Source organism: Misgurnus anguillicaudatus, chromosome 21 (assembly GCF_027580225.2).
Source record: "Misgurnus anguillicaudatus chromosome 21, ASM2758022v2, whole genome shotgun sequence".
Taxonomy (NCBI): Eukaryota; Metazoa; Chordata; class Actinopteri; order Cypriniformes; family Cobitidae; genus Misgurnus; species Misgurnus anguillicaudatus.
In genome coordinates, this window is record NC_073357.2 from 54,733,432 (window position 1) to 54,750,610 (window position 17,179).

The window sequence follows — 17,179 nt, forward strand, 5'->3', positions numbered from 1 at the left end:
GCAGCATGCCATCGGCGACATGACAAGCATTGTGACCACATGAGGTAATGAGAACAGCTTGCTTGGGTTGACTCAACATGTGCATTGCTGAGTTAAGGCTGTGCTCCATTCCGATCCTCTCTCAGGTGCACAAACACATAACTTATTAATGTATGACATGAAATGAGGTAAGTTGTTTATGCTGCTGTCATTTTAATGTGCTGAAGCAAATGTATTTGCATGCAACATGCATTTGTTAATGCAATAAAAACAGATATAATCTAGATATCTAAATAGAATTTGTGGGTACCAAGAAATGTGAATACATATTACAATTTATTTTAAAAATCTGGTGCACATTTCTGCTTGGTTATTTTGAGTATAAACAACTTCATATGGTAAGTTTAGTCTTTTTTATTTTCTGTGTAATACATAATTTAACAAAAAGACAACATCAAAATGTTTAGTTGTTTAGACATACAGAATAAGCTTCAATCTGTGATAAACACTGAAGATAGAGTACTTAATAACAACAGTAAATTACATTCATCACACCTGTTCACTCTCAGAGAGGTCCTGAGCTTTGTCTGCAGAATACCAAGCTTCACCATTGATGTGGTTTTGATTTACATTTGGCAGACGTTTTTATTTGATGCAAACCTACACAGTGCATTCAAGCTATACATCATCAGTATTTTATCACTATGTGAGTTCCAGTCATACCTATGACATTTGCATTGCTAATGCAATACCCTAACTGAGAACACTATTTACCTCAAATATTTTCTTATTTATTGACATATTCATTTACAAAAAATGATTAAAAACATTTAGAGATAAGAAATGCAAGGTTTAAAAAGATCATGGCAACAGTTGTTTTTAAATATTTGTTTATTTTTAAAAGATCTTAATGTGTTTAATACAGAGCCCCTAAGGGGCCATCGAGAAAAAATTAAATAAAGTTTAGTTTAACGTGAAACTATCGCGTTGAGTTTCGCGTGCACATGTGAAAGCGAAAGTTTCATGTGCTCACGCAAAAGTTTCATGTGCGCACATGATAGTTTCACGTGCGCACGCAAAACTAAACTTTCAAAAAAATTCTGCGCATGAAGGTTTCGCATGAGCACATGGAAGTTTCATGTGAGCACGCAAAAGTTTCACGTAAGCACGCAAAAGTTTCACGTGAGCACATGATTTTTTTACTCCAATGTCACCCTAGGGGGTCGGTAGTACGACAATTTGAATTGTATTGCAAAAATAATTATATTTCTTCAGCTAAATGTTTTCATAAACTCTGGATATAGTGGAATAAGGGGTGGTGTAGGTATTGAATGCGTTTATGTCTAAATAATTTTATGCCTGTTCTTGTACTAATTTATGTGACAGCCTGTACACTGTAAAAAGTGAAAAGTTGGATCAACTTAAAAAGTTGCTTTAAAGGTGCAGTGTGTAATTATTAGAAGGATCTTTTGACAGAAATGCAAAATAATATACAAAACTAAATTATCAGGGGTGTATAAAGACCTTTCATAATGATTTGTTATTTGTTTATTACCTTAGAACGAGACCTTTTTCTCTACATACACAGAGGGTCCCCTTACATGGAAGTCGCCATTTTGTGCTGCCATTTTTTTACAGAAGCCCTTAAATGACATTTTTTTATTAAGTTGTAACTGACGATGACATGTTTGTCCAGTGGCGGCTACTGTAGCTTCTCTATGTGCTTCAAAAGCGAGGGATGAGCGGTGGACTAAGCCGCTGGTTGCAATTCGCAACCTCACCACTAGATGCCGCTAAAATTTACACACTGCACCTTTAAATGGAAACACCAAAATGTATGTTTATTCAACTTAAATGTTCACTTAAGTTTCACTTTAGGTAAAATTTGAAGTTGAATAAACTTTTTAGGTGTTACCAATTTAAGTAACTTTTAAGTTGAACCAACTTTTCACTGTTTACAGTATATGCCCAAGACAAATTTCCCTAAAGGGACAAATTGTTAAAAGGCATACAAAAAAGTCAAAATAATCTGAATAAAACAGTTTATAAAATGCATATTTTAATAAATTCAGCAGGTGGCAGAATATTAGGAGGACTATTTTATTAAACACCATGTTACAAGGTAGTTCAGTCTATTTTTTTGATGGCTCTGAGTACAGTAAATAATATAGAAAACTATGGTTTTATCTAAATAATATTGTTTAGGTTAAAATGTCTTTGAATACAGTATTGATTAGAAAAATGTCATGCTTTACAAAGTTCTCAAGTCACAATACTATGATCTGAGTTATTATAAAATGTTATTATTATAATATATTAATAAATATAAGAATTATTGTAACACTTTACAATAAGATTGTACAATAGTTAAAGCAATAGCTAACATGAACAATGAACAATTATTCTACAGCATTTATTTATCTTAGTTTATGTTAATTTCTGCATTTACTAATCCAATTATTAAATTAAACGTTGTAACTGTTAACATTAATTAATGCAACATGAACTAACATGAATAACTATCGATATTAACTAACATTAACAAGAATAAACTATTTTGTTCATTGTTTGTTCATGTTGGTTAATGCATTCACTAATGTTTACTACAACCTTATTGTAAAGTGTAACCAAATTTATACAAATATGTTTTATAGAATATAAAAGTCATTGCAAGAATATTACATCATTTCTACAACCTCACCAAATAGTTGGACCTCTTCGACTCCCCTGTGCTGTTCTCTGAACCATGCATCATGTGTAACTGACAGAGAAAAAGCCAAGATCATGTTTGGGAACATAGCGTGCCCAGAGATATTACATACAGTTAATCAATTTAGTTTCTAAAGTGCTTGTTAAAATGTTTTGACTTTTGACTTTCAGTGAGGTATTGAACTCCAGGTTGCTGCAGCGAGTTTGCAATTTTGAATAAGTGGTTCCTATACTTCCTATATAACAAAAGAGTCTTTTATTTGATGTAACAGAGATTTGTTACTCCACACACCTCATTTTGGTTCCTTACTAGGACTTACTGCATGTGTCATGACAGCCATTCCTCTTCCACATTTAGAAAACTTCTCTCATGGTAACCTAATGTGTCCCATGAGACAATGACAAGGTTATACACCTCCCTTAGATAACAAAAGCTTCAGGTGGACTTTGTTTGCACCATGATGTTTGGCACTGCCCTCCTTGTGCCACGGTCTGACCTGATAAACTGCAAGATCAAATCTTGGATATGGTTACAGCATAAAACAAGAAAATGTTATTGTGAGGTGGCATTATGAGTTGCAGTCTCTTGTTTTCTGAAATTTTGGCTACAATACATCAAAGGAAGTTATATTTTTTGTATTTTTTACAATTTATTTTTTTCGTCTGATTGTTAGTTGTGCCACCTTGATACATTTGACAGTTTTGATGTGTAAATTTTAAATCTACTGTATTTATTCATTCATTCAAAACAACTCCTTAATTTACTGACTGTTTTCCCCCAAAATAAATAAAACATTTTTATGTTTTTAATGTTTCTAAAACATTTTCATCAGTTTTTGGTATAATAAAGAAGTATGTTGTAATATAATATATAAAGTATTTGTAATTTTGCAAGACTATGTACTGTCTCTAGTAATTATATAATGAAGTGCATTTTGACATATTGAAGCTGTTAGACATCATGGCCGTACATGGCACTGGTTTGACAGTGCTGTGATCACGGGGGTCTTGGCCAAGGTGTTGAAAACAGAGTTTGTGGGGGGTGTTGGTAGTCATGTGTCATTATGTGCATGCCAGTCTCCATCAAAGCATGGATGACATCACCATCAATAATGAAGATAGCTCATCAATGGCCAACAGGAGGGGGCTTGTGCGTATAAAGAGAGGACGTTTAGCCCCAACACAAAAATACAACACATGGACCCATTCGCTATACAGCAGCTACAAAATATCAAACTAGTCAACTAAAAGATAACAAGTCTTGGTAAGTTAAGGCATTGGATAGTAAGTGTAACCTGTCTATCATAAACACTGAAAGATATTATAAACCACTCTATTCACTACAGTAACTTATTCTACAGGTATCATTATGTCATCCATACGTTCATTGGAGAAAACTATTTTGGTCATTGTGCTGTGGGGTCTCTGCAGTTTGCTGTATCTGGAGGGTTTACCAGTCAGGTAGGAGTTTCACTAGTCCAAGATGTTGGTTACTTTGGTTACTTTTATTGTGTAAGTGAAAATTTAATCACTTAATTTTTCTCTCTGTAACAGCAAGAGGTCGATCAGTGAAGTTCAGCTCATGCACAACGTTCGTGAGCACAAGCAGGTGCTAAACAGACAAGACTGGCTTCAGCTGAAACTCAACAATATCCTCATACCTTCATCAAATGACTCCCAAAAGGAGCAAAAAGGAAAAAATGATGTCTCATCCAGTAAGCGTTTAAGAAAAGGGGAAGGTGCAACATGGATCTTGAAGTGACAAAATGATCACTTTGAAAAACTGATTAAGTAAATAATGAAAAGTGTTCAACGAGAGTGCAGGAAGAGGACACAGTAAGTGTCTATTAAAAGAAGTGCTGTTTTTGCAGAGCACGCTGTCTTTTTTATTTATTTTCAGCATTTTAATTTATTTTAACATATATTTATTTATTTAAATATTAAAATATGTTCAAATCATGTGTAGGGCATACTGTACACATGTCTTGTAGTTGGTTTGTCACTTATCTCTTTTCTGTGTAAAATGAATTTAAAGAATGTATTTTCACAAGATTTATTTTCAGAAACTTTTTTAATGTATTTTTTATATAACTTTTTAGACAACCAACGATTGCACTAAAATGTGGACCAACCTGTTTCACAGTGTTAAAAAATTACGTGTTTAATCTTTTTCTTTCTTTCTTTCTTTCTTTCTTTCTTTCTTTCTTTCTTTCTTTCTTTCTTTCTTTTACGTCTCGTATCTTTCTTTCTTTTACTTCTCGTGTCTTTCTTTCTTTTAATTCTCTTATTTTCATATTCTTGTTTTATTCTCAATCCTTGCCAAACGCGTCGGCTATATGTGACGCCGCAATTCTCGCGATACTTCGACCGGGACGGGAAAGTCTCGTTTCCTGTCAGCACTGTGGCAGTTAGTAGTCAAATTCGGTTTTTCAAAAAAGGCTGAGGTGTTTTCTTCAGCTTCTCGAGTCTCGTTTTTCGTTTTCCTCGCGGGTCAATACACATAACTACTTATTTCACAAACTATGCTCACCATCACACTGTAAAAAGGTAAGAATTTGGTCAAGTTAAATTCAAACGCTTGTTGTTTTGTTGTTTAGCTTCGGTGGCTAGCTACCATTTCTGTATCGCTCGCTAATGTTTGTGTGTTTACTTCACACACCAGATACCTAGGTAAACATTTAATTACAAGTTCCTTTTTAATTACAACATAAATAATTCATATGTGAGTCGTGCAGAATTGTATTTCTTTCTTTTTTGTGTTTTTTATCGAGTCTGGCAGGATGACACACCAACAGTCAAACCCCATCACTGTTGACTATCAGATCATTACAGATGCATTATAAATTGTAGCTTTATGAAACCTTATAACTTTATAATAGTATTACTACAATGTAGTATAATTGCAGTGACAGTAATAAACCAAGTGACGCATGTAAATCACATTTTACCAGTAAATAAATATATGTAACGTTACGGGCTAAATTATAAAGAAAGTAATAAAGGATTCATTTGTAGCGTGATCTTGGATCATTTGTTTTTATAGATGTCACTTGGTTTGATATTGTGCCTCAATTTTTCTAAATGCTTTCTTTTTTACGTCATTCATCGGATGTGTTAAGAGAGTAAAGTTATATAGGTTGCTTTATGATATTGTAGCAGGTTATTAAGGCATTATATGAATGCTTTTCGTAAAAGTTCCTGTGTAAACACTGCATGTTTATCAAATATTAGACAGGATGAGAAATTGAGCAATTCACACTTCCTCGTGTATACCAAATGAACCAGTTTGTCACCCTGTGACTCATTCCAAAGGTTAACCATCCTTATTTTAACTTTAACCAAGACGACATCAACTAAAAAGTTTATGCAAGCTTATAAGCAATGATGTATACTAAACCCTACTGTACTGCATAGGTAGGTATGTTTAAATAGCATCAGTTGACATATTACATTGGAAAGTTTTTTTTCAGCCTTTTTTTACATTTTGGCAGTTGGATGTTTGCATGGGAAAGAAGTTTACATAGTCAAAACCAGGCAAAGTTTTACCCTAAGCTCCTAGAGCTGTTTTATTGGCTTATTGTGTTGGGAAGAAAGGGGTGGGCTCTTTGTGTATTTGTTGTGTTATTTTAGGGTGTTGGTCTAAATGGACAACTATCTTAGGCATTTCCTGAGCTTTCAAAAAATAACAGTGCTTTGCAGCTTCAATGCACCGAGGGAGTTGTTATGGTAGACAAAAAGTTTAATTCACAAACCGTTTATCATATCTGAAGAGCATTTAAATCTTGGATAGTTATCTATGTGTTGGTAATACGTTTTAGTTTATTTACATCGATGTGTGTTTTAATTAATATATTTACAAACCTTGGTGTTTACATGCCCATACATACTAGTACTACCCCAAGAATACCATACTCCAAAGATACCATGGTGCTACTAAATAGTAGTTTCTTTTGTTACAGTGTTTAGGGCCCTATAAAATCCGTTTTATTTTTTCCCAAATTCCGTTTTCTCCGTTTTAATTTTTGCTAATTCCGTTTTATCCGTTTTAATTTTTGGCAATTATATTATTTACCCTTTACTTTTATTTTAGTCATAAAAAGAGTGTGCCTTTAATGTTAATGATTAAAATGTAAATGAGTTGGGGAAAAAACTGGATAACAGGATTACTTTTAATGACTATAAAAGATGCATTTACACACGCACACGCGCGCGCGCACTCACACAACTCAATTCAATGCATTGTTTAGTGTTGTTGTAGGAGGCTACAACAAGGTGTCAAAGCAGTGGTGCCTTCAGAAGTGCCTTAAACACATCAATCCAGCGGAACGCGATCCATATTTTATACACAATCGCTTGAAATGCATATAACTTTACAAACATACACAGGATAGTTATTTGACTTAGGACAGCATGAGCACGCAGCTCTTTGCACGTGCGAGCGAAAGAGAGACAGAGAGCGGCGCCATGATGCAGATGATTATATTTTAAATGCGAGGGATAGTTAGTTTGCCTCAGCTCGCTTGAAATGCATAAAGCTGAACAAATACATGAGGATTTGTGTTCGCACTTTGGACAGATGCGTGAGCGCGTGCACGTGAGAGAGGTACAGTGAGACAGACGTGGATGAGAGAGTGCATGTATCTTTGCGCTCACCGTGAACAGAGTGTTGACAAAACTTCCAAAATAACAGTTCTCCGGTCACATAAAAGTCATGTGAGACCTGCTCGGAACTAAGTGCTTAGCGTCGAATTTCTTAATTTTTTCGCTGACGAAAACAGAGTCGTGGAGAGCCGCTTCGCCATGGTTTCAGTGTTTTGGATGGGGTCTGAAACGACGGGAGGGGGCGTGTCACACAAAAACATAATTTTATTCAAAATATGTAAAATTCCGCGTTAATACTAGATTCCGTGTCAATTAGCCAATTCCGCGATTCCGTCCGCGATTCCGTGATCGTGGAAATTATAGGGCCCTACACAGTGTTAAGGCACCCAATGAGTCAGTACAGTTGTATGACAAACAGCAGGGCCCAAGCCCATTTCTTTTGTGCATAACATTCATGACACCAAGCTGTTTTTACCCCAGGCACTTCCTGATCAACTCAAACAGAAAACGTTAGCACACACCCACTCTTATTACTTTATCAGCCATCTCCTCTATTGTCTTATAAATGTTATTTATTTATTGAGGACAGTACTTACTGTAAAAATAATAGATTTTATAGAGAGAGAGAGAGAGAGAGAGAGAGAGAGAGAGAGAGAGAGAGGTGTCTCTGCCAAGAACTGTCATGTAAATGTTTTGATGATAGTTGTTACTATTTAAGCTCAGCATGAAGTGACTCATAGAGTGTTTATTTATTTATACAATAACATCAATGGTTAAAAAAAAAACGATTTCCTTTCCGCATGAAGCTGCATTCAGTATGAAGTCTGCTGTTGTATCTCAAGCTAACAATGACTGTAAGCACATTTGAGTGTCTTAGGCTATGTTTACATTAATGCATTTATCCTTTAAAACGCGTTACTTTTGCTACGTTTACGCCTTTCATCTACACTACATCACCGTTTTCGACCCTCATAAACGGATTCGTTCGCAAACGCTGAAGACCCTGTTTTAGTTTGAGAACTCAGACGTTGCTCTGAGTGTAAATGAACGTAGACTGAGTCTTATGTAAACGAACAGCTGATGTCAACGCGACAGCGCATCATTTTCAAAGTAAAAATTATTTTATTCATGTAAATGTTGGTTTGCAACGGAGGTTTTGCCAAAAATAGTAAACATCTACCAACCAGCTATTATAAACGCTATATCGGATTGTTTTAACATGTAACCTTTTAGATAATGTCTGTTTAATATTAATGTTTGAGTATTGTTGGGTTTGAGTATTGTTGTAATGTGTTTATGTTTTGTTTAAATTTAGTTAGCTTACGAAAGATAGGCTGTAATTTTAAACGCCATATAGGCGTTGTAAAGGCCAATATGAAGGGAGAATTGTAATGGGTCAGACATTATTTTCCAGTTTAATGTAAGTTTTGTTTGCTACTTTAAAATGAATTTCGTTTCATATAATTTGTCTTTTAATTTTAATCGATGTTTTGTTGATAAGTTTTGTGAATATAAATTAATAAAAACAATAAACTCAACGTCATTAATATATAATGCTCGTTTAGGCGCTATTTTTGTGTTGCTAGCGGAGGACGTGCACGGACCTCACACACTTTTAAAAATTAATGCAATAAGCATTTCTGTAGGCTAAAGCTATACTTCACCTCTTACTATGTTTGATTGAAGTATGCATTTGCTGAAATTTATTTTTGCTTCAAGTTCGCTACTGTTTAGTACTGTTCACTTGAATGCTTTCTTTTTAAATCATAAAGACCTTTCTGTTTAGTTATAAAATCAAAATTAACCTATTAATCATATTAATATGTTGTAGGGGGGAGCTAGAACAGTATAAGACTTTCCCAAACACATTTTTATAGGTTCAAAAATAGTGTCTGTTATAGTTGCCAGCAAAGGACCCAGGTATGACTTTTTGTCAATATCGCACACCCCTAGGCTGCATAAACGCGCAAAGGTAAGCTATTATTAGAGTAATAAGTTATTTTACACTTTTATGCGCATGCCCAGTTACATGATTGGTCATGTTTCATGCATTTATGGTGGTGTATAGTGTGGATGAAGATTCTTTTTAAAATGCCAGTATAAACGAGGATCGTTTTCATTTTAAAATGCCGTTTTAAAACGCAAATGCTCTAATATAAACAGGGCCTTAGTTTTATTATGCAGAGATGTGAACTGAGTGTTAGCTCTTTGTTGTGTCATGGGAGTTATATTACCTTAAATTACAATGGGAGCGTATAGCCTGTGAGGAGTCACAGACCTTATTCAGAGGTTACTTTTTCAAATCTCTCCTTCTTTCACTCTCCACAGTAGCAGACTATGTGTTAGTCTGGACTTGAAGCTGACCAGGTGAAAATGAACATGCATGGCGCCACTGGAGGCTGTGACCGATCCAGAGATCGCCGGCGTTCCAGCGACCGCTCACGGGATTCCTCACATGAGCGTGGCGAAGGACAGCTCACGCCCTGCATTCGCAATGTGACATCACCAACACGCCAACAGAACAGCGGTGAGAAAAAATGATGCCATTTACGTCTAGATAGATAGATGATTTGCTATTGTTATTGGTAGAGCAGTGCTAAAGGTCATGGGTTCAGCTCCCAGGGAACATACACACCCTAACCCTAACCCAAATGCATGAATGTTATGTTTCCTGTTAACAGATCGTGAAGGTGGCTCATCCCGGCCCAGCAGCCCCAGGCCTCAGAGGATTTCTCCCAGCAGTAGCAGTGGGATTGCTAGCAGTCGCAACAGTAGCCTGTCCAGTTCAGAAGGCACCTACAAGTGCATCGGCCCCAGTGAGATGGTCTTCGTATACGAGAATGTCAAAGATGGAGCCCGCAGCGTGCGCACGTCAGAAAAGGTCACACTCATCGTAGACAACACACGCTTCGTGGTTGACCCCTCGATTTTCACAGCACAGCCCAACACCATGCTGGGCAGGTTAGGACTTGTTTATCTGTTAAAGGGATCAGAACTGGTTCACACTTATAGGTTTTTCTTTACCTTGAAAGGAAGGTAAATGGCAGATGTGGTTGTCCAACCAAAATATATATATATAGGACTTTTAAATATCTGCTTTAGTCATTGAATGACATGAAGGTTGAGAAGATGGACAGAATGCAATTAAGTTTTTGAATGTATTTATGTATTTTTGTAGAATGTTTGGATCTGGGAGGGAGCACAATTTCACACGGCCTAATGACAAAGGAGAGTATGAGGTGGCCGAGGGCATCAGCTCCACTGTGTTCAGATCTATTCTGGTAAGTCTTTGCCACACATTTATTTGCCCCAATTGCTTTACCAAGGATAAAACAACTAGTTTCACAAAGAAACCTTGATGTACCAGAGTTTCAAGGGGGGTCTTAAAAAGTCTTACATTTTAAAATCAAAATTTAAGGCCTTAAAAAGTCTGAAACATTCAACTTAAATCTTAAAGGTATCAAATAATTTTAACCAGGTCTTAATTTTCCTCCATCCATGTAACGCTACCTCTAATGCTGATTGAAATGATCTCGCAGCATGTAAGGTTTTTTTCTTTCGTTTGTGCCCGCATATCCGTTTAAACATATGAGACACCATTTGCTTTACTAAGACTTACTGCCGCCAGCTTATAGATGACAAATGAGAGTTGTCCCTCCTCTCCCTCAAGATGTGTGTGTCATAACCCGTCAAACACAAATCTGCACATTAACTAAATGAAGCATTTCCCGTATGCAGAAAATTTAATAATTTGCTGATTCATTCTAACAGTTCTGAATTAAAACGGAATTAAACAAAGCTTTTAATGAATTCTTTGTAAATATCTAAGAGTATTATATGATATATAAAAATGTATTGGTGCAGTTTCTTACTCTGCCATGTATGAAAGCCCACTGCTTCGCACATTCTGTGCATTAGACGTGCCAATGTCTGCTCAATTTAATTATTTCTATTTTTGCCATAAAATATATCACTGTCATTGTTTTCTCCCAAGATGCACACCAGTAATGTATTTTGTAATGTATTTTTCTAAGAAACTACTTAAATGTACTAATATAAATAAGAACTAGTCCTGTAATAATCTAAGCACTGTCTGGGAAACCACCCCTATATATTTTAACATGGCTCAACATGAAGGACTGCCCGATAGCCCGGGGCCAGCGTGAGAGACGCTTAGACCAGTAAACAGTATTGCTTCACTGTCAGTCACTTGCAAATGAAGCTCATGAGAAAAGACGACAGCACATAGCGTGCATGGTGTTTAAAACCCTTCATCTGGTCCACTGAACTTAAATGTATGACGTATGAAGAGAATTTTAAGCGAGAGATATATCAAGTCAGGTGCGCCTTGTAAGTCAGTATGAATTAATTTTGACATTTGAGGCAAGAGACAACAGTACCGTCTACAGCCGCGAGAGTCCGCTATATGCTGCTCCTGTATTTATGTAATTCAATGGATTCAGTGATGTGGAATGATGAACCTGCGAACTTCACGCTATTGGCTTGTTTGGTTAATTTAGACTATTCAACATTCTAGGTTAAGTCTCAAGGTCTCGTAATATCAGCAAAGTTTAAAAATCTTGGCACGTCTTATTCTCGTGAACACAGTCTCGTGTCTCATTTGTCTTGCCACACCTTGAGAAAATACGTCTTGTTTTTGTCATCAAAAGTTGATATGTCATGAAATTGGATTTCATTGTCATGATATAGAGGTCTTAAATGTCATTCATAATGGTTTTAAAAAGGTCTTTTAAAGTATTACATTTGCCTTGTTGAAACCTGCAAAAAGCATTTGTACAGTTAGCAGAAGCAAGGACAACAGAAAAATTAAAATGCTGTAGAATTGTCCAATAGTCTATTTCTATTGATAAGTACAATCTGAAATGTTGGATTAAGATTCATCTGTCATATTAAGCTTAATCTGTTAAATAATAAAGTGAAGTGCCGCATTAAGCTTGTCATGAGCTTTGCTGTGTAACCTGCTGTAATGATCTTTCAGCACATTGTTATGTGGAGTTGAAGTAAGGTTAGTGTTTAGTATGCCTCTGTAGCTCAGAGCCATGTAGAAGATCGATAAACCCGCAGATGAATGAATTTAAAGTGTCACCGACTAACAATCCACTGAGAGATGTGCAGTGCATGAGCTTATTAAAGGAGAAGTGTCTAAGCCCACACAGATGATGCTATTTATTTGTCTTTCAAATGGTCACTGAAATATTACATACTTGGCACTGCTTTTCTGACTGAACGATATTATACTTTTATTATGTTTTAGTCCTTCCAATGTTAATATTACTTCGATATTGGAGTGGAGAGGGGATCGAAACCTACTTTGCAATGGTGTTATGATACGTCAGTCCTGGGTCCGTTTCTCTTTATCGTGATGCCCAGCGACAACCTACCGCTTCCTTTGACTTTTAATTTAAATTATTAAATATAGAATAATATAGAACTTAATACACAGTATATTTCCTATAGGATCAGCTAGGTCTGGCTGTTTTTCAAGAGTTTTTTTCTCCCAAGGATTTGTCCCCATGGGTTTTTTCTCCTAGGAGTTTTTTTCCAACCCCTTGGGAGTCAGCTGACATTAGCTTAACTTAGAACTGCGTTACATATACGCTGCGTTACAGTTACATATACGCTGCGTTACAGTTACATATACGCTGCGTTACAGTTACATATACGCTGCGTTACAGTTACATATACGCTGCGTTACAGTTACATATACGCTGCTTTATTACTCTGCTAACTAGTACAGATTAATATTAGCTGCTATACTTTGCTGCTTTGTTGTCCTGTGATTTTTTTTTTTTCTGTTTTCTTTTGTTTTAGTTAATGTAAAGCTGCTTTGGAACAATTAAACAGTTGTGCATTACATGTACGCTGCGTTACATGTACGCTGCGTTACATATACGCTGCGTTACATATATGCTGCATAACATATAAAGGTTTCAGCAGTAACAACATAAACAAGCGGCATCTGTGGTCAACACATAACTTCCGGTAAACTCTGCTAAGAATAAATACAACAAAGTACTTTAAACGTAGTTTATTTATATAACAAGCAAAATAAACAACACGTAGATTACCTAGGAAACCAAAACATTTGTTATTTTCGACGGGGTATTTGTTCAAGAGTTCAGTTTAGCAAATAGTCTGACCATTAAAAAACTGAAAACGGAAGTAAAGTTCGGAACAGAAGCGCATCGCGTCACTGCACATGCGGTTCAATGAAATGGTCTATACGCTGCGTTGGCTACATATACGCTGCGTTGGCTACATATACGCTGCGTTGGCTACATATACGCTGCGTTGGCTACATATACGCTGCGTTGGCTACATATACGCTGCGTTGGCTACATATACGCTGCGTTGGCTACATATACGCGGCGTTATTACTAGGGCTGTCACTTTTGTGAAAAAATCATTTTCGATTTTTAATATATAAGTGTTCATTGAATCGATTGTAAAATCGATTTTCCATGTCTAAAAAAGACGTTTCCATTTAACGCCAAATAACAGACAAATGCAAAGAGAGCGCCTGAAACGCACAAGTCAGCAATATTTCTTATTCATTGTCATTAAGTTTCGTGCAGAATAAAAAAAACAGCAACAGTAGTGCAACATTCTCTAAAAAAATATGCAGAGTGGACTGCTGCCATAAATGAAAAACATTACTGCAGGTTCAACCGGCTGCTTTTATGATTTAGGCAATTCAAAAATTATTTTAAATAATGATTCGATCCATTTCAAACAACTGTTCAAAAATGAAACTTTAAATAGACTTACTTGAAGTTGAGAACATGCTGTGTATTTTTTTATTAAACGTAACCGACACTTAGGCGGCACTAGGCAGGCATAATGAAATGCGCAAAAAGACTAGGGCCATTACAAATTATTGGTCAGGAAAACAAGTCGATCAACATTTAAGGGGTCAAGAGCAGAGCGCTTTTCATTCACTATGTCCATCTGTTGAGAAGACGCACTCCAACCGCACTGATGTCCCAGGAAACTCGGGTACTTCGTTCGTTGCCAGCTGCGTATTTCGTACTGCCAATCTTCCATCTCAAAAGCGGGTCGCTGTCAGCTCGCAAGGGTGGCTCCTTGTCATAACTCATCATCTCCTGTAAGTTCACCATTTCGACGCTGTCTCGTGTTGCACAGGTTTATGGACGTTGTCCTACATTTTCTTTGCAAAACACTAGATGCAGCTATTGAAAGCGTGAAACTATAGGTGCGTAAAATTGCTGGGTATTTTCTGTCTAGCTTTCGCACACCTACTGCACTTTCGGGATTCTTTATTTTCTTTTTCTGCTTGTTTGTGAGTTTTGTTACATCTATATTTTAACTGTTTAATTCTTTTAAAATTAATAGTGTACATATTTGGTTAAAATCGATTGCCTATTTTCGTTTTCGAAACGTTTTTTGGTTGGTCCGATCGATTGTGCAATCGATTTTCGAACGGAAAGTGACAACCCTAGTTATTACTCTGCTTACTAGTACTGATTAATATTAGCTGCTGTTATTTGCTACTTTGTTGTCCTATTCCAATTTTCTTTAGTTTTTATTAATGTAAAGCTTCTTTGGAACAATTAAACAATTGTGAAAAGCGCTATATAAATAAAATAAAATTGAATTGGGTCCCCCGGTTTGTGTGAGCTGCGTTGAACCAACAACATTGCTCAGATAACATTGGCTTTCATCCATTTTCCCTTAGAGGACTATCCTTCTTTATTTGGTTTGGCTTCTGTAATGGCAGCGTTTGTGTTGTCTGTTTTTTCTCTAATTGGCAGGATTACTATAAAACCGGGATAATCCGTTGCCCCGATGGAATCTCGATACCTGAGCTGAGGGAAGCATGCGACTATCTCTGCATCTCTTTTGACTACAGTACTATCAAGTGCCGGGACCTGAGTGAGTAATTCCTCTGCTTAAGAAATCCCCTCCATGATACATGAGATTCTGCTAGTCTGTTATCAACACCAAGTTTTACTTTAGTGCCCTGCATTTTAAACTCAACTGGTTTAACGTCTTCGTATATTAAAAGTATTATGCATTTTCAGTTTGGTGTTCATGGCCTAATTACTCTTTGTAGGCGCCCTGATGCACGAGCTGTCCAATGACGGCGCTCGAAGGCAGTTTGAGTTTTACCTGGAAGAGATGGTGCTCCCTCTGATGGTGACAAGCGCTCAGAGCGGTGAGAGGGAGTGTCACATTGTCGTGCTCACAGACGATGACGTGGTTGACTGGGATGAAGAGTACCCACCCCAGATGGGAGAGGAGTATGCACAGAGTAAGCACACACCTTTTTGTCTGAACCGATGTAGGTTAAAGTGTATTTGTTGATGGTGATAATCATTTTTTCTGTTGTTTTTATTTCAGTAATTTACAGTACAAAACTGTACCGTTTCTTCAAGTACATTGAGAACCGTGATGTAGCCAAATCAGTTTTAAAAGAGCGAGGTCTCAAGAAAATCAGACTGGGTATTGAAGGTAAGATGCAGGGAATTCTGTGTCACAATTATTATGTGTCACTACAAATTCAAAAACATTTTATTCAAACTATTAATTTAATTATTTAAAGGAATAAGGAAAAGCTTTAGAGTATAAAACCGTATTGATCTTCCATCCTGCATCTGTAGGCTATCCAACATACAAAGAGAAAGTGAAAAAGCGACCAGGCGGTCGACCCGAAGTCATTTACAACTACGTCCAAAGACCCTTCATCCGCATGTCCTGGGAGAAAGAAGAGGGCAAGAGCCGACATGTGGACTTCCAGTGCGTGAAGAGCAAGTCCATCACGAACCTGGCAGCAGCCGCCGCGGACATTCCCCAAGATCAGCTGGTGATGCACCCTGGACCGCAGGTGGATGAACTGGACATTTTTCCCAACCACCCTCCACCCGGTCACCACTACAGCAACAACTTCAACAACGAGCCAGACACCGACGGCCCGTCGCCCGCGGTCTGAGAGCAGACGCTCTTCCAACAGCATGCTACAGCATGAACCAGTGACACTATAACCAGATTGCCTTCCGCACCTTCTCCACAGCCTTAGAGCCTCAACACTCTAGTTACTGTATTGAAATGTAAAAAAATAAAGAACAAACCCAACGTGAACTTGGGATATCGGCATGGGCAGTGTTCTGTTTTGTGTTCTCTTTTTTTTTATTCGACCAAAGGAATTTGTTTGTTTGTCGTTTGAAATGAAGTTAGCAACCTCACCTGTTTTGTAATTGGGACGTTCTTTTCCATTTTATTATATTTGTAACTGCAATGAGTATAATTATTATTATTATCATCAGTTCTATAACGCGTTCGGGTTCAGTGCCACTGTTCGTTTTGTTTTTTTAAGCTCTCCGTGACCTCCGCCAAGCTCCTGTGCTGCACGACTCTTCAGGAGATCCATTTGCCTGGCGAATGAATGCAGTGTTTTCTTAAGTGGACGTTAATTTATCTGCTCAAGATTTGTCTGTTCAGCGCTTGAAAATCATTGTATTAATAAAGCTATATAATATATACAATGTGTAAAGTTGAATTATTGTTGTAAGTCCAGCAATTGCTGGTGTGCCAAGAATTATAATAGAAACTCTAGGTATGGAAATAATTAGGTGCTTTGTTACAGGACTCGGAATACACACATTATGTCTTTCAAATTGCCTGCAATTTGATTGGTCAGAGCCTTAACCTTTGCACAAAATATAAATAAATGTAAAATTATGTTAGCAATTGTTTGTCTTTAATTTAATTTAAATCTCTATCATGACTGTAAATCCCTCCAGTTTTGTGGTTCATCAGGTGATCATGGATCAAAATATGGACATTTAAAAAATTTATAACGTGGTGTGATCCAAACTACACACATTTTGGCGAAATGTGCAGTTTCAAA

General features: G+C 36.8%; 2 protein-coding genes across 3 annotated transcripts; both read left to right on the forward strand.

Moving 5' to 3' along the window:
• Positions 1-3,753: 3,753 nt before the first annotated feature.
• pth1b (parathyroid hormone 1b) lies at positions 3,754-4,912 on the forward strand. The gene is made up of 3 exons (XM_055213804.2): positions 3,754-3,952; positions 4,050-4,149; positions 4,243-4,912. Exons 2-3 carry the CDS (start codon positions 4,058-4,060, stop codon positions 4,448-4,450), a joined length of 300 nt encoding a protein of 99 aa, XP_055069779.2. The 5' UTR covers positions 3,754-3,952; positions 4,050-4,057; the 3' UTR covers positions 4,451-4,912.
• Positions 4,913-5,081: 169 nt separating this feature from the next.
• btbd10b (BTB (POZ) domain containing 10b) lies at positions 5,082-16,809 on the forward strand. 2 transcript variants are annotated; one of them, XM_055213788.2, is made up of 8 exons: positions 5,082-5,235; positions 9,619-9,817; positions 9,972-10,251; positions 10,469-10,571; positions 15,084-15,204; positions 15,386-15,583; positions 15,673-15,783; positions 15,933-16,809. In XM_055213788.2, the coding sequence occupies exons 2-8, from the start codon at positions 9,664-9,666 to the stop codon at positions 16,259-16,261; spliced, it is 1,296 nt and encodes a 431-aa protein (XP_055069763.1). In that variant the 5' UTR covers positions 5,082-5,235; positions 9,619-9,663; the 3' UTR covers positions 16,262-16,809. The 2 variants fall into 2 exon arrangements, with proteins under 2 accessions (XP_055069763.1, XP_055069770.1); XM_055213795.2 differs by having other exon boundaries at positions 5,092-5,235; positions 9,622-9,817.
• The last annotated feature ends 370 nt before the right edge of the window (positions 16,810-17,179 follow it).